The sequence below is a fragment of the Lepidochelys kempii genome, chromosome 19 (genome assembly GCF_965140285.1).
Source record: "Lepidochelys kempii isolate rLepKem1 chromosome 19, rLepKem1.hap1, whole genome shotgun sequence".
Classification (NCBI taxonomy): Eukaryota; Metazoa; Chordata; order Testudines; family Cheloniidae; genus Lepidochelys; species Lepidochelys kempii.
This window is the reverse complement of record NC_136398.1, coordinates 7,277,084-7,302,607: the sequence shown is the minus strand read 5'-3', so window position 1 is coordinate 7,302,607 and position 25,524 is coordinate 7,277,084. Positions and strand designations below refer to the sequence as shown.

Here is a 25,524-nt window from a genome sequence, read left to right as displayed (position 1 = left end):
TCTTCTGTATTTTCCACAGTATGCATCCGATGAAGTGAGCTGTACCTCACGAAAGCTTATGCTCAAATAAATTGGTTAGTCTCTAAGGTGCCACAAGTACTCCTTTTAGTGCAGGTAAAGTTAGGGTTCAGGGGCTGTGCTTATGTCAGTTTAGGGAGAATCAGGCTTCACGGTATGAGGATGCCACCCTGTACCTGATGCCAACAATCTCCACATTCATCTCCTTTGCAGTTTCTAGTAGGTGTCTGCAGGACTTGAGGGTGGCACCAAATTTCACGCTCAGACAGGCAGAGGATCTGGGGTTGTTGGTGGCGATGCACAGAACCATCCTGTGGAATGAAGTTACACCAGGTCGGTGTCCCAGCTCTTCATCTCCCACTCCCCAATTACCATGCAGGCCAAGGTATGCGATTTCTCCAACTCTTTACTGAAGCCAGCCCTAGTACATGGAACATGAACATGCTATGAAAATACATAAAGGTCCTGCCCATAACAAACATCACGTTCACCCTCTAGAGAAGATTGAGAGACTAACCTTTGGTCCATCTGTTTCCAGCCTCAATAGCCTCCTTCTTCCATACCCAGAGAGTTTATATACAAACCTGGCATGTGGATGGCTCCTTGCCACTTTCCCGAGCTCTACTTCATTGTCGAAGGCCATCAGCTGCACCCCGTGGCTGGCTGCGTATTTGATCTGCGAGATCTGTTTGCAGGGGTTAGTGTAGATAATCTTGTCAGGTGGGACCCCAATGCTCTGAACTAATGCAATCTCCGTCTGCAACAAGATAGAAAAAGCATTATTAGCAGGGTGTATGGATCAGCCCCTGGGGAACTCAGTGTTGTGGGATACAAATTGTTATGAAATCAAGGGCTCCAGGCCTGGGACATTCTAATGCACGTTGTGGGTTCACCAAGGGTAACTCACCAGGATTCAGGCCTGGGATTCTCCTGGGAACCAGACACAGATGAAGAAAGTGGGTTTGCCCACAGGGCTCACGGTGGACTGTGTGTCTGGAGCGAGAGATAGCAGTAACACATCACTAGAAACACAAGACCAAGGAAGGTAGGTCTGTAAAGGCAGGAGGCAAGCTGGATGGACCAGATTACCCCAAGATATGTAATAAAAACACTGCCACCTAGCCCTCATCCATTAGGCCAAAATCCTTCACATGGTGTTAGGAGGAAGAAACGAGCATCTCTCCCCCTGCTAGTTGTTTATAGCGCATTCAGGCTGCGTGGAACTCTGTTCATTGTCATGGCCTCTCGGGCTTTGTTGTTTTCCCTTAGGCTTTGTTCTTAAGACATATAAATACATGCCACCTTGGCAACCTGTTCCTCTGAATCACAAAGAAATAAATAGCCTTGCTTTGATCCACCCAAAAAACCCGTTAATGAGACAAGAGGGAGCTTCTGACTCAGCCTTGAACCCACATAAGAGTGGGCTGTGGCAGCATGTCCCAGAAAAAACCAACACACTTAGGACATGCCTCATTACAGATGGATTCTGTTGCCCAGGAGACATGTAAAACAAGGAAAGAATTTGGAACACCCAACTGCGGGAAGCAGACTTTCCAGGATGCACTATTACTGTTTTGCTGGAAGGGGGAGACTCCCTCCAATGTAAATGCAGCATGGGAAGCTCCAGACTAAGTTTAGGACTCTGCAATCTGCACTAAGCTTGTTTAACATTTGTGCTGCCATACCGTGCCTTGGCTGGTTCCCTCACCATCTTCCAGGGTACAGATCTAGCCACCGCACCCCAGGGACATTGGGGCCCAGAGTTGTTGTTCTTTCCCCTTGTTCCTACCTTGCTAGCACAGTCAAATCCTGCCCCCAGCTCAGCCAGCGTCCGCACCACTCCTTTGCTGCTGTTGCACTTAACAGCGTAGAAAGGTTTGACGTGGGGCAAGGCCTTCAGGAAGTGCAGGTGTTTCTTCACTACGTCCCCCAGGTCTGCCACAAAAAAGGCCCCTTTGTCGCTCTAGAGGGAAGAGACTGGAGTCAGCAAACAGTGGTCTCAGCGCCCCTCCCTCCCGCAAGGAAGGAGCGTTGCAGAGTCTTCATGGAGCAGCAAAGGCACCAGACTCAAAACTGAGAGCCTGATTCTCCACTCACCCCACAGTGATGCCAGTGGAGTTACTCCTGATTTACACCCGCATAAAGAAGGGGCGAATCAGGCCCTAAATGTCCAATGATCAAGGTCCCTCCAATTTGGGGGCTTGCTAAGACTCAATCTTTCTGGTACTGAAATCAGTGAAGTCTGCAAATGATGCCCAACAGCCAAGTCTTGCAACTGACGGCCACTGGTGCACACCCCGCCCAGCTGATGTACGCGCCATCTGCATCGAGACACCAGCAGAATGCCCAGTGTGACAAAGAACTCCACGCTCACAGCTGCTTCAACACGCCCAGCGCAGGGGTAGGCTCTGCTGCGCGTGGGGCAACTACATGACACAAAGGGGTGTAGCTTGAGGGCAGTTAGTGGTAACCTGCGATTGACGGATACCAGCACAAAGCCTCAATTAGGAATTCAATATGGTCTTCTCAGAGCTGCAGCAAGATTCGGGTGGGACTCAGTCCACCACTGGTGAGAACGGGCAGGAGCACACCCCTGAGGTGTGCCACACACACGCACAATCAAATCAGCTCTTTTAATTTGAAGAGAAGCAAAGGGCTAAGAATGAAGCCCAGGAAAGAGCCCTACAAAGCATGAGAGGGGGAAAGTGGAACCGATGAGATATTTTTAGACAAAAAGAGATTTTTAGAAATGTGATTTTCCTTTGTTTCTTTTCCCCTAGTCCACTGGCAAATAACTATCTGTTCCCCAGATCAGACCATTATCAAGCCCAGCAGGCAAGAAAACCCTTAAAACACTAACAGTTGGAATATGACCTTCTTCCATACCATACACTGATATTCGAATTAGGTCAAAAATAGGACGAGAAATTCCACAGAAGTGCTGGCAAATTCAAAAGCGTTTTCCATCCTGTTATATAACTATCTAGCAACAATGTCACCATGGTCATTTTTAAGTGGGAGCATTTTCATTAAGGTGCATTTTAGTGGGGGAATCACCCAAACCTGGGCCTGATTCTTAATGACACAAAGGCCCTTTGACACCACTGTGGCAATGCAGCGAGGGGTGTAAATTATGTTTATATCCACTTTAAAGCCCCCTCACACTTCCAGCGTGGTATAAAGAGGCTTCAGTGTAACTGAGAATTCAAGCCCTGGTCTCTGCAATGCAAGTCTCCTGTCCCCAACAATACAAAGATTCCACTGCCCAGTTCCCTCCACTCTGGCCCTAAACCAGTGGTTCTCAACCTATTTACCACTGCGGGCCGCATATGCAACTCTCTGTGTATTACGTGGGCCACATCCACACAATCTACATACTACCTGTATGGACATCAGGATGTCACATGGGCTGCAACTGTGTGCTGACTGGGCCACAAACGGCCCCAAACCAACTAAGATAGGCAAGCCCAATGTATGCACACAAGCACATATGGCTAACTTATAGGCACATGCAAATCAGGTGTTTGTATGTGCATATGTCCAGTTAAGTATCTAGCCAGCCATTCCCACAGATGTGCACACACAAAAATTGAAAACAAAATTCTGCCCCCGCTTCACTGTCCAGAAGAAGTTAAGTGTTGTGAGATGCTGAGAAGTTGCACTAAAGCATCTCAAATCCTTATGCGTCAGAGGAGAGTGACAGTTAAATAGCCCCCCTACAGTTAGATGCCACATGACATCGGGGCCAGTGGATGGGAAGGAAGGGCCCATAGAAGCTAAGTGCCCCTTACCGTCTGGGAGACCTCCATGAGGAGATTTTCAAGGAGGTCTCTGGTGGTGAAGCCCTCCTCCACCATCATAAAGTCTGATTCGTCCAAGTACCCACTCATCGTCCAGATCTAGGAGAATTGCTAGTTCTAAAGCCTCCTTCAGTAGAAGTAGTTTCTAAGTATGCAACACACTGTAAAGAAGGAGGAAGAGTGTTAGTGGGGTTTCTGGGTCCACCCCCAGAGACCATCCCCATCCGGCACTTTCTCTAAGGCCTGGTCTACACACAAACTTGTACTGCTGTAACTAAAGGTGTAATTTTATACCGATTCAGTTAACCACTGAAACTTTGTATGCGGACGCGCCTCGACAAAGCTGAGCAAGTAACAGATTTTTTTTTTTTTTTTTTAGTTCATTGGCACTTTCAAAAAGTTGAAGAATCATTTTGGGTCAAAAACATTTCATTTGGAATTTGAAAATTTTTAAAATGTTTGATTTTTTTTTTTTAAAGTTAGAGGAGATTTTGAAACAAAAAATTTCAAACCAAACAATTCTAAACATTTTGGTTTTTTAGAATGTTTTTTAAAACCAAAACAATTCATTGAAATTGACAAAGTCATGAAACATTTCACTTTTGCTGGACCTGTATTTTTCATCCCCACCCAAATATTTTGTGCAAAAAATTTCACCCAACTGTACTCCTCTATGGCACTAAACTGGGTTTATATCACTTTAGCTTGTGCCAGTAACTTTACAGGTGCGAGCTAAACTAATATAACCAGATTTAAACAGATATACAAGTCCACACACAAAAGCTGCATTGGGTTGAATTAAACTGATTTAAGTTAAATTTAAGTTGTGTGTTTGAACAAGCCCGGAGTCCTGTCTCATAGCACAGACTCTTTGATGACTTATTACAGCAGTGACTCGGCTAATTAAGATTGCCCTGTGTTCTCAGTTTCTTATAAAATTTCACATTTCAAGCTGAAATTAACAGTTTGGTCTCTGCTGGGAAATTATTTTTTTGGGGGGTGGGAGAGGAGTTTGAGTAAAATTAGTTAAGCTATTTGGAGTCGGATACACACACCCTTACCACTCCCCATGTTCCCCATCAAATTGAAAACAAAAAGAAGCTGGAAGATTTGCTTTTAAAAGACGGCTCTAGTGGCAGAACAATATTGTGTTTGTAGCACAATGTGGTCTTGGCCCATGGCTAGAGCTTCTAGGTGCTTGTGCAATACAAATAAATAATAATTGGGAAGAAACTATAAATCTGCCGGGAAATAACCCACACTGAGGAGCTGTGCCATTGAGTGAGTGGGTCAGGACTGGCTGCAGTCTGAATCACTCTGTGCAGGACATTTTGTGAAGTTTGAAACACCAGGGCTGGCCTTACCATGAGGCGAATGGAGGCAGCTCGACTGGGGGTGGGTGTGCCACTCGGACCCAAAGTTTCAAAGTTTTGGCCCAAGCGAGGGGGCGTCATTTGAGCTCCCTGCCTCAGGTGCCAAAATGTTGTGGGCTGGCCCTGTAAAACACACTCCATTAAGTAAGGCCAAACTGGCTAACTTCAATTCGCTGTGAAAAAATGGAGCGTGTGTGCCTGTGCGTGTGTGCAATGATTGAGGCAGGGTTCCACATGAGCCCTTGCCTCCTTCACTGTGCACGGGGTAGGCTAAAATCTGCACAGATCCCAAGGGTCACATCACAAAAGAGGAGGCTCCTATCACTAGGTGGGAAAGATGTGCCAGATCTAGTGTGTTGGATGTCTGGACAAACATCCTAGTTTTTTACAGGGAAAATATAGACTCCATAATCGGGAAGTTCCCCCAGGAAAAGCCTACACTCAGAAAACATGAAGGTTGCACAGTTAAGTTCTCAGAGATCAGGAGGTACCAGTGTGCACACAGCTCGACGGTTGCCTTCTTTCACATATAGCATATAACAGTCTTTAATGAGATGACCACACATTGCTGTGCTTCTTAGACACGGTTCAATATCACATTTCTCAACAGACTTACTTAGATACATGCATGTAGCTTTGTGTCTCAGTTTTACTCTTGTATATTGGCAATGGGCCAGTACCTCTTAGGTAACAGACCTTTTAGCGAATAAGTTTGCTTCTATAAAGGACATAGTTTAATAGTTTCAGCAGCAGCCATGACTCTATGGTGTCTTTGCAGCCTCCTTCAGGTGATGCCCAGGCAATGAATGGTGCAGTTAATGACAAAGCTAACTTAGCTGTAAACTTAAATTGCCAATGTATGCCAGAACATATCCCCTCATACTCTCCTATATAGGGCTCCACCTCCCATGTGTTATGCCAGGATTCCCGGTGTAGTTTTCCAGGAGATGAGTTTCATGGACCCCATTTCCCAAGCACACATTTCCCAAGACCAAGGCATGCCACTAAAATGGTGCAGCAGCATGAATATCTTTAGAAAACCTGTGTAGGAGATCGCATGGTTTGCCAGCCAGTCATGGAATTAAACAGGACAGGCCAGACCCTTAACTGGTATTAACCAGCGTAGCTCCTTTGACTTCAATGGAGCTACGCCAGCTGGAGAGCCAGCTGCGGCATCGTGCATACATACAGGGGGCAGAGTTAAGGATGCACACTGATATTTCCCCCCCAATGTCAATGCTGAACTGTGTAGCCTTAATGATCTCTTGCCTTATATTAACTCCAGCCAATAATCTAAGGATGTTAAGACACCACAAAGGCTTGCAGGAACTGGTTTCTGGTCCCAGCTCTGACTCTGGGGGGCCTTCGCTTTTCAGCCCTGTGTCTTTTGGGTTAACGCGGTCGCCCTTATCTAAAGTGATAAAAATAATCCCCAAACTCTACTTCTGAGAGCTGCATAGCCTCTCTCACTCTCTGCAGAGCTTTGCTTGGGCAATTCCTAGTGCAGGGTGAAGGGGCAAACCACACTCTGATCTAAGAGCTGCAGGCCCAAGACACACTATCTTGTAACGGATCAAGCAAATAATAATGCAAGCCAAAGAAAGCTCTCCCAGGAGAATGGAGCAAATACATTGAAATTATTGAAACTTTGCAGCTGGGGAGGGAGAGTTTAGAGGGGACAAGAATTCTTCTGGTTTCTTCCCACCCAAACACATCAATGACCTTCATCCCACCCATCATCTTGAGCTGCATGGGCACAGGACTGATAAGCAATAAAGGTAGGACCAGACCCTGTCTGACTCAGCCTGAACTGGATACAAGAGAACATGCAGTATACCCTGTCTCTCTCCCCCCACCCTCCCCAGATGTTTTTTCCTTACCGAGTTCCAAAGCCTCCTTCCTGGGGGGCTAGGTGTAATACCAGGGGGGCTCTCCGGTGAACTCAGAGCTTTTGCAACTCCCCGAGGCACAGGTGCTGCTGGGGATCCGAGATCTCTACAGGGGAAAGAGTGCAAGTTCCAGCAGGTTATCAAGAGGGATCAGGTACACGCACACAGCAGAGCAGTCCCCTCCCTAACCATTCCTATGCCTCTGTTTCCTCTGCTCCCACCTGGCACCCAGCCATCCTCCTCATCACCCCCCTCCTCACCTCCTCCCAGCCAGTCCAGCTGCCCCAGAAAGGCTCCCCCAACCCTTGATTCCTCCGCTCTTGCTGGGAACCTGCCTCTCCTCTGTTACCTTAAAAAGCATTTAAACGGATTCTGCCCATGGGTCTCCCAAGAGAGTGAATTGGCTTCAGCGGTGGTTGTTCCTCCTCCTCCTCCTCCACTCCCAAGCCTACACCATGCAAGCAGCACCAACTAAACCTGCCCTCCTGGGGAGGCTCTGCCACCCCTTATATACACAGCTCCCGCCCACCTCTGACTCACAAGCGTGGCCTTGGCAACCAAACTCAGCAATCCTATTGGCTGAGTCGGATACAAAGCACTCTCTATGGCATCCCCATTGAAAGCAGGCAGCTGGGCAGGCCCCAGTCTGCTGAGGGGGCAGTGTGCAGGCTGCCTATGGGGCATGAGGACAAGGCTCTGATTGCTCTGCACCCAGCTATCGATTCGCTGACAGACAGGCAGCTGATCTCCCCGACTGCTGGAGCAGAGCCTTACGAGCAGGCATGCAGTATAGCCCTGGCAAGAAGCCACTCACTCATCTGGGCAGTAATGCAGAAATAACATGAGCTGTGTGGTGCTGGAAAGTCCCAGTGGGGAGAGGAATAGGGCCAAAGAGGGCTTTGGGGATGGGAGGAGGACAAAGGCCTCCTGCAGCTTAAACACTGGGCAGTCACCAACACGGTTATTTCTTTGGTGATGCCTTGAATCATCCCAGACGGGTGAGACTCCATGGGCTCCTGACAGCTTTACTGTACCGCTGTGGATTTCAGCAGCTTGACTCCAGGGCTCCTATTTAGGGCCCTACCAAATTCATGGTCCATTTTGGTCAATTTCACAGTCATGAGATTTTAAAAATAGTAAATTTCATGATTTCAGCTATTTAAATCTGAAATTTCACGGTGTTGTAACTGTAGGGTCCTGACCCAAAAAGGAGTTGTGGGGGGAGGGGGTCGCAAGATTATTGTACGGGGGGGTCGTGGTACTGCAACCCTCACTTCTGTGCTGCAGCTGGCAGCGGCGCTGCCTTCAGAGCTGGGCAGCTGGACAGCAGCGGCTGCTGGCTGAGGTCCCAGTGCTGAAGGCAGAGCCGCCGCCAGCCGCAGCACAGAAGTGAGGGTGGCCTGGTCCGGTATTGTCACCCCTACTTCTGTGCTGCTGCTGGCGGGGGGCCGCCGTCAGAGCTGGGTGTCTGGCCAACGGCCGCCGTTCTCTGGCCGCCCAGCTCTGAAGGCAGCGCAGAAATAAGGGAGGCAATACTGTGACCCCCCCCCCCCCCCCCGCAACTCCCTTTTGGGTCAGGACCCCAGTTTGAGAAATGCTGGTTTCCCCTGTGAAATCTGTATAGTATAGGGTAAAAGCACACAAAAGACCAGATTTCATGGGCAGAAAGACCGAATTTAACGGTCCGTGGCGCGCTATTCACGACCATGTATTTGGTAGGGCCTACTCATATTGCTTTAGGAGCCTCCCCTCTCTGGAGTGGTTTCTCAAAAGTCCCTGGACACACTGTGAACGAGCTCTTCTGCGTTCCCTGGAGTTTCAGGATAACGCACTTCCCTCCCTGCTTGAGATTTGATGATGGTAGTGGGGGAGGTGGGGTGATTTTGGCTGCTGGGAATCTGAGATCTCTGCAGGGGGACAGAGCAAGTTCCAGCTGGTTCGCACGCGGGACCAGGAACATGCACAGAGCAACACAGTCCCTTCCCCACCCATTCCCAACCCCGTTTCCACTGCGGCTACTGGGCACCCAGCAACCCTAGCTGTCCTCCTCACTGAACCCCCACAAGAAAGGCTCCCCCACCATCCCCACCCTCTTGCCTCCTCTGTGCCTGCCAGTCCATTTAGACAGGCTCCCCCCTATCCTTCCCTCACCCCCGACTCCTCTGCTCCTGCTTTGGTTGGCGTTTTGTAATCTGTTTAGTCTGCGCTGGTATAAAGTGTCTCTGCGAGGGCTGCTAGTTCAGTGTAACAATCAGCATGAGTGGTAGAGAGGCAAATAAAAGAGAGAGGCAAATAAAAGAGCTAGCACCTGCCTGCCACGTGGTTGTCACCAATTCAAATGTAAAAATCGGTTCCTCTGAGCTTTATCCATAACATGTGTCCCACATCTTGTTTATTTGCACTTGGAAGGAGCACTGGCTCAGCAATCACCTCCCTGTCTTTCAGCTGTTGTGGTCATTCCTGAGATGGTCTCATTGAAACTGTAAGCTTTTTGTGGCAAGGTCTGCGTCTTTTCATTTCTGTAAAGTACAGTGCGAGTTTTCATGCTGTTCTGGTCGCCCCATCTCAAAAGATATATATTGGGATTGGGAAAAGTACAGAGAAGGGCAACAAAAATGATGAGGGGGATGGAACAACTTCCATATGAGGAGAGATTAAAAAGACTATGAGTGTTCAGTGTAGAAAAGAGATGACTAATAGGGGATAACATCAAGGTCTATAAAATCATGACTGGAGTGGAGAAAGCGAATAAGGAAGTATTCTTTACCCCTTCATAGAAAATAAGAACCAGAGTTTGCCCAATGACATTATTAGGCAGCAGGTTTAAAACTAACATAAAGAAGTACTTCTTTCCACAACTCACTGTTCACCTATGGAACTCATTGGCATAGGATGTTATGAAGGCCAGAAGTACAACTGGGTTCTAATAAGAATTAGGTAAGTTCATGGAGGATAGGTCCATTAATGGCTATTAGCCAAGATGGTTAGGGATGTAACCCCATGGTCTGCGTGTCCCTAAACCTCTGACCACCAGAAGCTGAGACTGGACGACAAGGGATGGATCACTTGATAAATTGCTCTGCTCTGTTCATTCCCTTTGAAGCCTCTGGCACCAGCCACTGTCACAAGACAGGATATTGGGTGAGATGGACCATTTGTCTGATCCAGTCTGGTTGTTCTTATGGCTGTATCACTTCATAGTAAACCCTCTAGCCAAGAATGTGGTTTAATCCCAGATGAGGGGGAAGGAAAGCAGAAGCCCATTTCCCTCCATGGTCTAGCACAGGCTAGAGAGACAGGGAATCTCAAGTTCTAGTTAGAGTTCTGACCCTGACTCACTGTGTGGCCCTAGGCAAGACACTTCCCCTCTCCATGCCTCAGTTTCCCCACTGGGGATAAAAATATTTCCCTACCTCCCAGGCACGTTGGGAGGATCGGCTCTGTGACAGATGTAGCAATGTTCTGCAATATCCTTGAAATACCTTATTTAATTAAGTGAAGTATCTTTGGAGTCCATTGTATTAAATGCAAAGCTTATGTCTTATTGTAGGCCTGGGTGACCAAAGATGCTTTCCTGCCAACACAGCTACCAGCACTCATTGGGGGTGCTTTAATTATGCCAACGGGAGAGTTCTCTCCCATCAGCATAGAGCAGCTACATGGGAGACCTTACAGCACGGCTGCAGCGGTATTGCTGTAAGGTCTGTAGTGCAGACATAACCTAAGACTGTTATGAACTTGTAACCACAGAAAAAAACCCTTTGTGGGGTTTGAAGGACTGATTCCTACCAGAGCCTTGTTGGGGGTGGGGGGGTCGTGATCGCTGATAATCTTATTAGCATGTGGGTAGATTCTTTTATTGTTTTAAATACGTTTACTCTGTAATGCTTTCACCTGAAGAATAAAGGTGCTTGCTCATAAAGAGGCGTTCGGTAACCTGTTGGCATTTACAGCTGTCTATAGACTTCCAAGAGAAAGCTAAGCACAGACAGTCTGGCTTGCTGGGAATATCACAGCATAGGCACCGAAGTGTGGAGGCTGGACAGGAGGGAAGGAAACATGGGTCTCTATTCAAGAGAGATGATGGATGAGGAGCTGGGAGCCTCAAAGGGCTGCCCTTGGTGGACCACGAAGGAGGAATACAGGTGCAGTTACCCTGAACTGACAGGCTCATTCGTGTTTATGCAGCACTAAATGTTAAGGGCCTGAGCATGGTTATTTCTAGTTCTGGAGGAACCCAGTTCATGAGTACATTTCAGATGAAAGCTAATTGAATTAGCCCCGTTTATGTGGGGAATTAATCAGCAGCCGTCTGCTCCGTCATATGCTGGTTTGCTCTGGATAAGAGGATGAGCCCACTGCAAAGCGGTGACATTTGCCTTCAAGCCCAGACGGGGCTAGATGTCACGCTTGTCTCAGTGTCAGAAAACTGGCTAGAACAGCCTACCTGGGCCATGGAAAAGGCTCAGGCCCCCCTCAGAAGAAAAATGCTTAGAAAGAGGCATTATCACACACACCCACACCTGGCAGGCTACTCAGTTCCCATGCAATCCTGAATAACACAGAGCTATATTCTAGGCAGGATTGCTCTATAGTTATATTGCCATTTGGCAACAGGCCATATGAACCCAGGTGCGAGAGCTCTCTTTCCTTCCCTGTTCTGAGCCAGTTTCTGCTAAGCCAGCTGGTCATTGTTCATTTCCTTGGCTGCTTTCTTATCTGCCAGGTGCTTTCTAGCCCAGGGTGTCACAGAAAGCCAGGACCTCCAATACCAGAACAGTAGCTCTTGACTTCAGGGCAGATGGGTATTCGCTCCTCTGGAGCATGCTAGGGTCTGCCTGCTGATCAGAGGATACCTAGTGTCTGCAATACACAGGCATTCCTAAGAATTAAACTAGGGTTCACTCATGGGTGGCAAACCCCAGAGAAGAGGGTTGATTTCACGTTTGAGGCACAAGCCTGGGAACCAGGGCTCTGCCGCTGACTCCCCACATGACCTTGGACAGGACAATTCCCCTCTCCTGATGTTAGAATCCCGGTCTGTATGATTTGTATCATGCTAGCGCCTAGGAACCACGCTCATGGATCAGAGTCCCATTGTGCTAGATGCTGTACAAACCCCAAAATAGACAGCTCCTGCCACAAAGAGTTTACAATCAAAAAAGCATTATACAAGAGAGAACAGGTGGAGACAGACAGGTGAGCACAAGGACTAAGAGTTACCTACCACCTCCCCCTAGCAGGTGGGGAGTTACTATGATTTGAAAAACACTTTGTCCTCAGATGCCAGGAGGAGAGCAGAGAGTTCTTTGCTGATAATATCCTGCAAAGATTGGGCTATGAGCCTAGGGAGAACAGGGCCTTGCAGGGAGACACTGGCCTCTGCACTTCCAGGCCTGAATTTCCTAATTGCGTTCTCTCTCCTCCAGGGCTCACTGCTGTCTCTGCAGGCATCCTCTCTTGACAGCTCATGCTGATCCAAAGGTTCAAGACGGCTACAAACAACCCTCTCTGGTTGCAGCCAAATCTGGATTCAGATTCAGCCACTGCCATCCTGACACCGAGAGGAGGGAGGATTCCTTTGCAGTCTGCAAAACCCAGCTCTCATCAGGGGTGACCAGTCCTTGCACCCCAATGCTGGTTCCCGTGGCTACTGATGACTCCACAGTGGCAGGTCAAGTGAGGTGCAGCCAGGGATGGGACCAATCCCTCAGTAGCTTGAAGTCTTCATCCAGGCAATTCTGACAACAGTCAAACCAGCAAACCAAATCCTTCTACAGCCAAGACTTTAAACTGAGACTTCCAGTCACACTCCCTCTCGCCTGCTCTTTAAATGATCGCTGTCAGTTAAGGGTGACTTTGCACAGTCAAGGAGGGAGTCCACCAAAAAGAGGATTTCACTTCCCTTCCCCAAGCTGGGCCTAGATCCTAGCCCCAGCAGGAGCACATTCCTCTCACAGGGCCCCATCTTGCTCCCTTTGGAGATGATAGCAAAAGTCCTGTGGAGTCCAATGGGAACAGGAGCCCTGTGCTGTGGGAGTTGCATACACAAAGTCTACACAGCTGGGTGAGCCCTTCTACCCTGCAAATCCCTGCAATGAGACCATGCAGCTGTGGTCTGTACTGTCTACTCAGAGATAGCCTGTAAACCCTCCCACTTTTGCCTCCATTTCTGGAGCCAGACAGCAGCTTGGGCAGCTAAGAGTCATGCTTAATAATCAGTAACTCCCATTCCCATGCCAGTAAATGGGATACATGGGCAGCTGAGTGAATGTATTGAATCAGCAGGTTGCAAGATGGCAACAGTGTTTCCTTTTGTCACAACTTCTCTACACAGATCCAGTTAAGGCTAGGGCTTCCCCAAAGGATGCTACAGATTTGGGTGAATATTATCCCCCAGTTACTGAGAGGGGAGCCAGAGAGGGCTGAGTAATGTAGCAGGGTACACCCGGGAAGTGCCATCCTACCAACTGCTAGACACACTCAAGCACAGGGCTTTGGCTAACAGGAGATGGGAAGGAATGTTAGAAGCACATGGTTTCCTGGGGTTATTGTTATAGAAGGCAAAAGAGAGGGTTCAAAAGAAGAAATCAACAGATTCAGGGATAAAGTGAGAGCAGGGAAAAGGGCAGAGGAAGAAAACCAGGCAGTGAAGTCTTCCAGAAAAGATACAGGTGATGGAGGCATCATGGTCCAGTAGACCAGGCACAGGCCTGAGACTTAGGACTCCTGGGTTCTAGTCTCAGCTCTGCTGCTGATTTAGGCAAGTTTTTTGCCTTGGTTTCCCCACCTTTGAAATTGGAGGGGAAAATGTTGTGCAAATACAGTATTTATAAGGCCACAGGTGTGCCTGTCACTTCACATAGAGAGCACACACATAGTCCTTGCCCTCAATAATTTACCCTCAAGGGCCCTGATCCTGAAAGCTCAACATACACACAGTGGTCCCTTGTGGCCGTGTGGAGCCCCATTGATTTCAGTGAAGCTTCATGTAGGCACAGAGGTCTGCCCATGTAGGACTGGGGCCTAAGTGAAGAGTTTACACCCCTCTCACTGCAGGGAGGGCATATGAAGGATCTGAATTACCCACAGAAATAAAAACTGTATTTGTTTTGCCCCACACATAAAACTATGTCTCTAAAGGAGGAATGAGTTAACACTAGTAAAAGGTGTGAGGCAAACCGGTTCAGGGAATGAGTATTGGGGAAGTAATGAGGTGTTGTTTAGGGTTGCAATCACAAGGACAAGTGTAGGGCACTCCTGATTGCTTGTTCATAGTTACATTAACCCTGAGCAATAGGGTGACAGGGCAGAAGGGAATGGCATGGGAGCTACTAACTGGAAAAGTGGCTGCTTGTTTCACACATGAGATCTATCCCAGTCCGGGTTCGTTCAGGAGCAGCAGCAAGGAGTGAAATCTCAGAGCTGGCAGGAGAGTCCAACAGGGGCTGGAAACAGACCTTACCTCCTTCTGTCCTGGAGATGCTGCTACTGAGTGAGGCTCCACACTGACATCCAATGACCACAGGCTTTTCTCAGTCTGCCTTGTGCCTTGCTGTAAGGATAATTCCAAGGGTCAGCCCATCTTCTGAATGGGAGCAGCTCCCCTGTGCGCGTTTCCTGGGGAATTCCCTTTGGCACACTCTCTGCAAAGGGTGGCCAAGGAGATCCAGTGCCAGCCTGTGCCATTTATATTTCTAATGCAGCCCTCCAGACAGAAAGATAAGGCGGGGGAGCGACCTACTGGTCACACAGACACTATCCAACAGGCTTCTCATTGTCCCTCAGCACACTGAATTGGTTTTCACGCTGCTCGGTTACTCCTCAATCACATACCAGCATTCCTGACAAAGGCCCAGTGTATCTTTTTCTGACAAGACATAGCGCAATAGTTGTGTGTGTGTCTGTGAAACTGCCCAACTCTGTGCCTGACACCCTGTACTGCTAAGAGCTAGAGGAGGAAACAGTGATCAGCACCTGTGCTTCTGCAACAGGTCACTGTGAGTTCTTTCCCGGCTATCTCCAGGAAGCAGCGAGCGAGCATGGCGTGTCTGGTACAGCAGTGACAACCGCGAAATCCTCACTAGCCAGGGTGGGCGTCTTAGAATCATAGAACATCAGGGTTGGAAGGGACCTCAGGAGGTCATCTAGGGCAACCCCCTGCTCAAAGCAGGACCAGTCCCCAACTAAACCATCCCAGCCAGGGCTTTGTTACACGTGGGCTCTCTGCTGTGCAACATGAGCCTTCCAGGATGAAGAACGATTCCGGGGAACGTGGTTGCTACAGAGAGAGGGGCTGGGCAGGGCGCAGTGGGATGCCCTGTAACCAGCACTGAGCGCCCCCAGGGGCCTGCTCCTCTCCCAGATGGGAGAATAGAACCCAGGAGTCCTGGCGCGCCCAATGGTTGAGACACTCCCCCCCCCCCCCCAGCAGGGGGCGCTGCGCCCGCCCGGGTTTTCCAATACGACCTTCCCGCGCCCTTATACCCCCGCCGCCTGCCGCCTTTGTGGCGGATAAGCCCCGCCCCTTGCCCGGATGCGCCCAATCATCCCCCCACCTCGCCCTTGGGCAGCAGCGATTGGCTACCCCGTGTGTCAGTCAGACGTGGCGCGGGGCGATCCTCAGCGGCCCAATGGGAGTGCTGGGTGGGCGGGCTCGCGGAGGGCAGGCGGTGTGGGGCCGGGCGGAGGGGGCCGCGGCGATGGCGCCGGACGCGCAGAGCCAGGAAGGCGAAGGCCGGAGCCTCCGGGCCGTGCTGCTGGGGCCGCCCGGGGCGGGCAAGGGCACCCAGGTGAGCGGCTGGGCGCTGCGCGGGGCCTGGGGATCCCCGGGAGGGCCCCGCGTCGGGAGCGGCCAAGGTCACAAGTGGAGTCGGGCAGCGGACCCAGGAGTCCCGGCCCCCGCCCGGGGGGGGACGGGGACTAGGCCCCGGGAGTCCGCGGGCGGCGGGGGGGGGACTAGGCCCCGGGAGTCCCCGGGCCCGGCCCGGGCGGCGGGGGGGGGACTAGGCCCCGGGAGTCCCCGGGCCCGGCCCGGGCGGCGGGGGGGGGGACTAGGCCCCGGGAGTCCCCGGGCCCGGCCCGGGCGGCGGGGGGGCGGGACTAGGCCCCGGGAGTCCCCGGGCGGCGGGGGGGCGGGACTAGGCCCCGGGAGTCCCCGGCCCTCGCCCGGGTGGCGGGGGGATGGACTAGGCCCCGGGAGTGGGCTCTCCCCCCATGTTAATCTCTGATGTGTTCTAGCCACCTCTACTGATGTGTAGCACTGAGCTGGCCTTTGTCTGCGAAGTACGTTGCAAATACTTACAAGCTTCGCTTCTCCTCGCGCGCCCCTGGACGTTAAGAAGCATCTTCCGCATCTCGTTTAGGAGGAGGCCGGGGTGCAGAGCGGTAGCAATTAGCTGCCCGGGGCAGAACTGAAAATAGACCCCGGGAGTTCTTGGCTCCAAAATCCTGCTCCCGAAACATGCTTCCTCCTTGCTCGCAGCCGTCAGCCCCCTGACGTGACCGCTCCCCACAGCCAGCCAGCTCCACTTCTCCTGGTGCCTTCCCTGCTCCGCCCCTCCATTTTCTTTATCCCCTGGCCTCTTCCAATAGACTCCATGTTGTTGTAAGAATCCTTAGAACTCTCCCTAGCTCTTCGGTTGCCTGAGACATTATCTCACCCGTGTGAAGGAATAAAATTTCTCTGTCCCTTTCATCCGCTGATTTCTAGTTCATCTGCCCCTTTTGGCTACTGCAAATTCCTTGGTCCTTCATGCTGTTTGGTCCCAGACCATGTTAAAATAATTTTGTCTGCTTCTCATTGCAAAACCATTTTCTTTGTACCGACGTTACCAAACCCTGTTTGGATTTTAACCCTTTTAACTTTTTAATATCGCTTCTATCACTGTGAGGTGAAATTACTTCCTGTGATTAAAAACTTCACCTGTGGAGAATCAATGGGATCTGTTCATGGAAGTTACACCAGATTCATTTTTTATTCTGTTTTCTCCCATCATAGGCTCCTAAGCTTGCTGAAACATACTGTGTTTGCCACCTGGCAACAGGTGACATGCTGAGGGCCATGGTGGCTTCAGGATCGGAGCTGGGTAAAAGGTTGAAGGAGACTATGGATGCTGGGAAGCTGGTGAGTATAGTGAGATGGATATTGCTAATGAAAGTGCCAATCATCTGGGTATATTGAGAGGACTGAAAAAAGCATTTAAAAAAAATACAAGCCTGCGGTGATCAAACGGCTGTCCTTCATGTAGAAACGCTGGAACCAATGACAAATCCAGACCAGAAAACTAAAAACAAGTTTCAGGGGAAATGTGTGATTTCCCCACACCTTCCCTGTAAGGCCATAGGAAAGATGTCCTGTAAAGATGCTTCTCCCTATCCTGCATAGATCTGAGTTTTCCCCCTTAAAATTCCTGTTTTCTTAGCTTTTAGCTTTCCCTTTTGGTTTATCTAGTTTCACAGAACATAGAGTAAATCCTGATTAATCAGCTTCTGGCTAATAAATGCTCCGTTATTCCAAACTGTGGTTATGTCTCTGGGGTTGCAGGAACAGGTGTTATCACTACTGCACTCCTAAGCCTCCTGTTCACATGGTGCCCCTAAGCCCTGCAGAGTGAAGATTCCAGTTATCCGAAGGTTTCATATATATCTCCGGAGTCCTTCAGATAATTGCGGTTCACCTGTAATTTGTAAGGTGAAAATAAAGCCTTAAGACCATTTACCCTCACAGTTACAGAGGGCATTCAACTCTTTCGTGTGAAAATGGCTTGGTTTGGAGTCCCAGATGATGGCTATACTTGTTACCTGTGGCATGTTTCATCCATAGATTTCAATGCATTTTGTCAAGGTGGGTAAAGCTCTTAATGGGGAAACTGAGGCAGGGAGTGAAGTAACTAGCTCAAAATAATAGTTTGAGCTCAGGTCTGCTTACTCCCAGGCTGGTGCTCAATCCCTTGCATCATTTTGTCTCCCTTTATGCATAACTATATACCCAGGTTCAGACCTCAAGTCTCCCCCCTTTCTTTCCTCTTCTTTCCCTGTGTGTTACACTGAATTATGCTATTTGCCAATAGCAGGCTTTAGTACTCTTAAGAAAACTCCTCCAGAAGGCTTTGTGGTAGCACAGGGAGACTGCTTATCGTCATCCCTTCACGTGGAGCTTGCATTGCATCAATGAGCCTGCCATATCACAACTGGTTATGGAAGATAGGAGCACTATCTAGAAAGACTGGCTGTTATCTTTAATGTGTGTGTTCCTGGAAACACTACACTGCATTGGCAATATATTGTATTAGCATATTCTGGCTTTAAGATAACTTAGTTTAGTGGAAGTACAGCAATTCCCAAAGCCCATTCTTGGACTGTGTTTAGTTTTTTTAAAATAACGTAGCTTTCCCGTAAAAGAAGGGTTGCATCAGCCACAGAATCATGGAAATAACCTTAAATTCCAGCCAAACCACCCAGCTTTTATTGTATCATTCATTTTATGGCTCTTGCCTCTAATGGTACATCTACACAGCAGAGAAAACCCTGCGGCTGGCCCGGGCCAGCTGTCTTGGGATCAGGCTTTGGGGCTGTTTCATTGCTCTGTAGACTTTGGGCTCGCCAAGCTCTGGGACCTTCCCACCTTGCAGGGTCCTAGAGCCCCGGCTCAAGCCTGAGTTCAGAAGTCTATTCAGCAATGAAACAGCCTTGCAGCCCAAGCCCTGCAAGCCTGAGTCAGCTGGAATGGACCAGCCATGGGTTTCTAGTTGATGTGTATACATACCCTAGCCTACCTGAGGACCAGATTCTGCTAGGCTACAGTAGCATAAATCAGGAGTAACTTCACTGAAGTCAATGGGGAGTTATTTTAGGTTTAAACCAATAACATTTGGACACTAGTCTGAATTGGTGTCTTCCACAGTCAACTTCATTCCAATCTTATGTTCAGATTGGAATATGAGGAAGCCAAGCAAGGCCCAGATGCTGCAAGCACCTATACTTGTTATATACATATATACATATATACCTACCTATATGTTCTTAACTTGAAGCACGTCAGTTAAAGTCAACGGGGCTATTCATGTGCCTAAAGTTAAACTTGTATGTAACTTTGCAGGAATGGGGCCTGTCTGTCTCTACAGGGGAAACTGTGAAATTGTGCATTTCTCAGCACCTTTTTAATAATCAAAATTAAAAAAAAAATCCTTAATCTGTGTTTTAGTGTTTGACTCCTGCCAGTAGGGTCTGTGGAATCTATCCCACAATCAGCGAATGCACAAGTTAAGAATCTCATAATGCTGTTCACTGGCCCACATTGTGGCGTGTATTATTTGTGCTCATTGAGCCTGTTAAATGTATGTCTTGTTATCTACATGTTACATACACACACGTAGCAAAAGAGAACCTTTGCTTCCTGACTAGGATGTGTTTCAACTTGCAGATTTTGCATTGTATTAACAATACTTGGCATTCAATTATATTACGCATACCCATGGTTAACATTGCTATTGCCTTGGTTTTGTTGCACTTAGGAGCAGGTGCAGACTAGGTACTCATGAACCCTAGGCTCGGATGGGTATATTCCGTGGCTAGCAGGTGTGAAGACAATGTTTGGTGAAGTCAACTGAATTTTAGGGATGTAAATGAGGCACCCTATGGTCTATCATGCTTAAGATAGGACAGTGATGGACTAATCTGGTCTATTTACTGTTTTTAATGAGGTGTCTATGACTTTCTTCTAAGGTGAGTGATGAGATGGTGGTGGAACTCATTGAGAAAAACCTGCAGACTCCTCCCTGCAAAAATGGCTTCCTGCTGGATGGTTTCCCTCGCACAGTGAAGCAGGCGGAGATGGTACGTGACCTCAAATCCTCTAGCTCAGTAGCTCTTGTTACCCCCAGCCATGTCTCTAGAGACTTGATTATGTCGGTACTCACACTGCAACAGAGAATCTGTGTACTTAAGGGGAATGTTTTCTATTACAGCTGGATGAGCTCATGGAGAAGAGAAGTGAGAAGCTAGATTCTGTGATTGAATTCAGCATTGCTGACTCCTTACTCATCCGGAGGATCACTGGACGGTAATAATTCTCCTTCCTCCACACATAGGCCAGGTCCATTTTTCTTATTGTTTTCCCTATGCTTTGGGAGAAAGTAGTGAATTTTGATTCCTGGGACAGTTTTAGCACTGGGTGGAGCCAGCTTTGTCACAGCACCTCAATCCTGGCCTGCTTCAGCCTTTGCTATTTCAGTCTTTGCTCCACACACATACACGGTTCTGCTGTCACACCTCAATGCTGACCTGGAGCATGCCTTGCTATTCCCATCCTGGTCCTTCCTTGAACAGAGTCTGTCCGTTTGTGCCACGGATAGTGGTTGGTGATATGACTAAGCATGAAGGAGAAATGTGAAATGCTAATGCCTTATGCTGTGTCTTCTCTGGTATTATCACTGCTTCATTGTATTACCCTGCAAGATGAAGTGCAACCAAACATCCTTGTCCTGGATCAGACTTGACCGTTTAGGTCCAGCAGAAGTTCTCCATTACATCACCTAGCCCTTTAAAATCTGGATTTCCAGAAGATTCCTCCCTCACTCCTGGACAAAATACTCCTCCACTCCCCCCCAGTACAGCTTCTTTTCCTCAGCTCCCTGAAGAGCTGCTTGATTGAATTGACTCGAGCAAATTTATTGATAGAACGACAAACATCTGTGTTGCTGTGGATGTTTCCCATGCTGACTGGTGTGTGTTTGTCCTCCTATCATGAGTGCAGAGGTATTTTGCTGACCCTTGTTTTCGGTTTTAGGCTGATCCACCCAGCAAGTGGCCGCTCTTACCATGAGGAGTTCAACCCCCCTAAAGAGCACATGAAGGACGATGTATGTGAGCTACTGACACATTTCCCCTGAGATCTTATTTAAATGAACTTCAGTGGCAGGTTTCAGAGTCGCAGCCGTGTTAGTCCGTGTTCGCAGAAAGAACAGGAGGACTTGTGGCACCTCAGAGACTAACCAAGTTATTTGAGCATGAGCTTTCGCGAGCTGCAGCTCACTTCGTCGGGTGCATGCCGTGGAAAGTACAGAAGATCTTTTTATACACACAAACCATGAAAAAAATGGGTGTTTACCACTACGAAAGGTTCTCTCTCCCCCTCACCCCACTCTCCTGCTGGTAATAGCTTATCTAAAGTGATCACTCTCCTTACAATGGGTATGAAAATCAAGGTGGGCCATTTCCAGCACAAATCCAGGGTTTAACAAGAACGTCTGGGGGGGTAGGAGAAAACAAGGGGGAAATAGGTTACCTTGCATAATGACTTAGCCACTCCCAGTCTCTATTCAAGCCTAAGTTAATTGTATCCAATTTGCAAATGAATTCCAATTCAGCAGTCTCTCGCTGGAGTCTGGATTTGAAGTTTTTCTGTTGTAATATCGCAACTTTCTGGTCACACGATTACAGACGTGAGAGATTGAAGTGTTCTCCGACTGGTCTATGAATGTTATAATTCTTGACATCTGATTTCTGTCCATTCATTCTTTTACGTAGAGACTGTCCAGTTTGACCAATGTACATGGCAGAGGGGCATTGCTGGCCCATGATGGCATATATCACATTGGTGGATGTGCAGGTGAACGAGCCTCTGATAGTGGGACTGATGTTATTAGGCCCTGTGATGGTGTCCCCTGACATTAGGCCATCATGTGCCAGCAGTGCCCCTTTGCCATGTACATTGGTCAAACTGGACAGTCTCTACATAAAAGAATAAATAGACACAAATCAGATGTCAAGAATTATTCATAAACCAGTCGGAGAACACTTCAATCTCTCTGGTCACGCGATTACAGACGTGAAAATTGCGATATTACAACAGAAAAACTTCAAATCCAGACTCCAGTGAGAGACTGTTGAATTGGAATTCATTTGCAAATTGGATACAATTAACTTAGGTTACCTTGCATAATGACTTAGCCACTCCCAGTCTCTATTCAAGCCTATTTCCCCTTGTTTTTTCCTCCCCCTCTCCCCCCCAGACGTTCTTGTTAAACCCTGGATTTGTGCTGGAAATGGCCCACCTTGATTTTCATACACATTGTAAGGAGAGTGATCACTTTAGATAAGCTATTACCAGCAGGAGAGTGGGGTGAGGGGGAGAGGAAAACCTTTCGTAGTGGTAAATACCCATTTTTTTCATGGTTTGTGTGTATAAAAAGATCTTCTGTACTTTCCACAGTATGCATCCGACGAAGTGAGCTGTAACTCACGAAAGCTTATGCTCAAATAAATTGGTTAGTCTCTAAGGTGCCACAAGTACTCCTTTTCTTTCTTCAATTCAATGTCAGACCAATAACCAAGCTTTTATTGCCCTGTCTTCACATGTTGTCACCTCCATTTGACTAGAGATGAGTTTGATGGAGGGGAGGGCTCTGCTGGGCTGTAACAAGCTGCAGATTTGGCCTGTTCACTGTCGTCTTCTTTTTTCAGGCCACTGGGGAGCCCTTGATCCGCCGTTCTGACGATACCGAAGTGGCTTTGAAAACTCGTCTGAAGTCCTACCACACGCAGACCACCCCGCTGGTAGACTTCTACACCAAACGAGGGATCCATACGGCCATAGATGCCTCCCAGTCCCCAGACGTGGTGTATGCCAGCATCTTGGCAGCCTTCTCAAAAGCCACATGTAAAGACCTGGTTATGTTTGTTTAGGGCTCAGCTAGTGCAGCGCACTCCCTTTTCCTGTGGGGTCAGGGGGAGGAAAGGCCAATTAGAGAGCGGAAGGAGGGGGGATGACAGCCTGAGAGGAGGCTGGGCAAAGTGTCCATTAAACAAGCAGTTGCTGGTCTATTTTTCTGGCCTATGTGAACATGCTGGTATGTTTCTGTATACCTGTGTGAGAGAGAATATAGCCTGTAGGGGGCGCAGTGAGCTAATGTACCGGCCATTTGCTGCTAACAACATGTTTACGGGTCAAAAGTGAAAGTTTGGTTTCTTCTAAAGAGTCCTAGTTAATGGGAAAACAGCTGACTTTTCACTGTTCAGTCTGTTTGGCTGGGACCCAGTTTGGGACTAGCAGGAGTACTAGAGGTCATGGCTGATCTCGGGGGTGGGAAGCTTGCAATACACAGGTCAGTGCTGTCTTTCATGCTTCACCGTACGGCTGTGGGAAAATAAAACGCTCTGCCTGCTTGCAGGAAGTGAGCCTCGTCTGTGTGGGAGGAGGAATGAATGCAAAATGTGTGAGTGGAGAATGTGCTGCTTAGTACCATTTTAGAACACAAGCCTTTACCCTGTGGTACATGTCTGATTATTTTATACTGTGTGAGCAATACTGTAACCAGCCTAGTTTTCTTGGAGGGGAATCTGGATCCCAGTGGGTTTGACTCTAAAGGGGGAAGGTGAGTGTAGGCCGTAGGAGACTCCCCTTTGGAAAGGGAGTGGGAAGGTAAGCAAATTCTGTGGATTCCGCTGTCTCCTCATCCCCTAATCACAGGAGATGATGTAGCAAGCCCTTAGTGTAGTTTTCTCAAGGTTTTCTCAAGGTTTCCAAACAAGTCATTCTTCAAGGAGCGTGTGATAAAAGCTTTGAGTGTCCTTGAGCCCTTCTGACCTTCCTTATGATATCATGGAAATGCACTTGAGGTTCTCAAGCAAGCCGAAGTGCTCGTGCTGAAACCTGGGCTGCCTGATGTTGATTTTAACGTGACAGAGGTCATGCTGCCCTCACAGTAAAAACAAGGCTGGTATGAAAGGAACAAACTCTGTTCTGTGTGGAAATCTCAACAGTATGTGGAAACTTCTGGCATAAATGCTTATTGGCCCAAATGAAGCTGAGTGTCCTTTAACCTTCAGTGTATTTTGCTGATTTGGTGTAATAGGCTGTGTAATCTCATTGTGTACAGGAGATGTGGAGTCTGTATGCTGAGCTGCCTGAGCGACTGGCCCATTCAGTTTGAGGGTCAGCCAGGAGGGATTCTTCTCTCCTTTAGTTCATGATTTACTGTTAATCACACTCTGCTCCTCAACTTCCCTTCCAGTGAAGTACAGCCGTCCCTTCCCCCTTTCAAAAATCTGTAAATAGCCCCAGAAACTGAAAGCGGTCTTGTCACTGCTACTCTCTCTGAAATCATGTGACTGCATGGAAAGGGGCGTGGAGGGAAAACAGAAGTTTAGAATCTGTTGCTCTGTTTGGGTCTTCCCCAGCTTCCACTGTCTTGCAGTGGTATTTCCTCTTGCCTCACCACAACAGAGACTCTGTGGTTGTGCTGCTAGTGGGGTGCTGGGTGCAGGTGCTCTGGTGGCAGCTCCTATCGGCTTTCAGTTAGTTCAGGAACGTAAGAAGACTGGGTATAGACAGCCATGGAATTGAGTGTCTGTTGGAGCCACTACTGCGTAATTGTTTGCCTAGAATAACAAAAACTGCCCCTTGAGTGTACTTGAATCTCTTGAGAAGGGGAGCCCATGTAGCAATAATCTAATGGAAGATTCCCACTAAATCGCCTGGATTTGGGAAACAGCGCATCCCACCCCCATGTGTGAGCTGCATCTGTCCTACACGTCAGCCTCATTCTGCTGTTAACCATGATTGTTTGGTTTTTATTCCTTAAATCTGTTTTGTGTTTTGTTTTTTTGTTTCCCATTTATTCCAGCTCAGTGACTCCATAGGCCAGACAAGACACCACCAAAGGCTGCATGCTCCATCAGCTCACTCCATCCTTTCCCCTTGGGAGAAAGGGAGGGCTGGGAGGGATGGTGGTGGGGGTCACGGCTGATCAGAGGAAAGGAGGGGAAGAAGGAGAAGGCAGAGTGGTTTGTTTCTCATCAGAATCATGTTCAAGAGGAGATTGATCTTCTTTAATTTAAAAAAAAAAAAGAGAGAGAGAGACAAGTGTTTGGGGAGGAAGAACACATTGTATTGTATGAAAATGGATTTCTGTGCCAAAGATCAGACCGTTGAGCCTTTGCCCTGCGATGAGTGTTGGACTTGGTGCAATTTCAAGCTTCCAAATGGGATTCCTGGTACTGCCATTGCTTGGTAGCTCTGCATGGTTTCTTTTTTCTCTAAGGTCATTGTAGAATTTGTTTTTCTGCTTCCTCAACTTAATTCCCCTATTGTAGGACCAAAATGAATATGTGAAATGACTTCTGTAATGGAGAAAATAGCTGACTAAATTGTACTTCCCTCGTTTCCTGGATATTTTGGCCTTTCTAAAACAAGGCAAAGGTGGTCTGAGGAGCTTTCTGCTCCTGTGTGATGCCATCAGGGACCTGAACTCGAGCCCAAGCCTTCCATCTTTCTGATCTTGGAAAAGCTGAACTTCCTAAAATAATGACGAAATACATAGGATTTTACCCCTCTCCCACTTGACTGTGGAAGCGACAGTGAATTGGATTTTTTGCCTCTTTTTACAAACCAAATGCTGCCTTGTTTAATCTCTGAATCAATAAAACATACTTTACAATTTG

At 48.2% G+C, this 25,524-nt stretch overlaps 2 protein-coding genes across 8 annotated transcripts in view; one reads left to right on the top strand and one right to left on the bottom strand.

Moving 5' to 3' along the window:
• Positions 1 to 16,880, bottom strand: part of AZIN2 (antizyme inhibitor 2) — a 24,307-nt gene extending 7,427 nt beyond the window's left edge. The window contains exons 1-7 of one of the 5 annotated variants that reach the window (XM_073318046.2): positions 16,385 to 16,880; positions 14,546 to 14,635; positions 7,072 to 7,186; positions 3,810 to 3,979; positions 1,808 to 1,981; positions 603 to 775; positions 195 to 329 (exon numbers count right to left, since the gene is read on the bottom strand). In XM_073318046.2, coding sequence (XP_073174147.1) covers positions 195 to 329; positions 603 to 775; positions 1,808 to 1,981; positions 3,810 to 3,908 — 581 coding nt within the window. In that variant the 5' untranslated portion in view covers positions 3,909 to 3,979; positions 7,072 to 7,186; positions 14,546 to 14,635; positions 16,385 to 16,880. Of the gene's footprint in view, positions 1 to 194; positions 330 to 602; positions 776 to 1,807; positions 1,982 to 3,809; positions 3,980 to 7,071; positions 7,187 to 7,429; positions 7,597 to 14,545; positions 14,636 to 16,384 lie in introns of those variants that run through there. The other 4 variants (XM_073318045.2, XM_073318042.2, XM_073318044.2 and 1 more) reach the window with 4 other exon arrangements.
• On the top strand, positions 15,723 to 25,524 carry AK2 (adenylate kinase 2). Of its 3 annotated transcripts, none has more exons than XM_073318050.2 (7): positions 15,723 to 15,872; positions 17,081 to 17,206; positions 19,807 to 19,917; positions 20,049 to 20,143; positions 20,870 to 20,942; positions 22,546 to 22,741; positions 24,713 to 25,524. In XM_073318050.2, the coding sequence occupies exons 1-7, from the start codon at positions 15,783 to 15,785 to the stop codon at positions 24,721 to 24,723; spliced, it is 702 nt and encodes a 233-aa protein (XP_073174151.2). In that variant the 5' UTR covers positions 15,723 to 15,782; the 3' UTR covers positions 24,724 to 25,524. The 3 variants fall into 3 exon arrangements, with proteins under 3 accessions (XP_073174151.2, XP_073174152.2, XP_073174150.2); XM_073318051.2 differs by having other exon boundaries at positions 24,708 to 25,524; XM_073318049.2 differs by lacking the exon at positions 24,713 to 25,524 and having other exon boundaries at positions 22,546 to 24,701.

Excerpts from the sequence above, each read along its gene's own strand:
- AK2 (XM_073318049.2), top strand. The coding sequence starts at position 15,783 with ATGGCGCCGGACGCGCAGAGCCAGGAAGGCGAAGGCCGGAGCCTCCGG. Across the intron at positions 19,918-20,048 it reads CAGTGAAGCAGGCGGAGATG|CTGGATGAGCTCATGGAGAA; the intron begins GTACGTGACCTC and ends TTTCTATTACAG. Across the intron at positions 20,144-20,869 it reads ATCCGGAGGATCACTGGACG|GCTGATCCACCCAGCAAGTG; the intron begins GTAATAATTCTC and ends TTTCGGTTTTAG.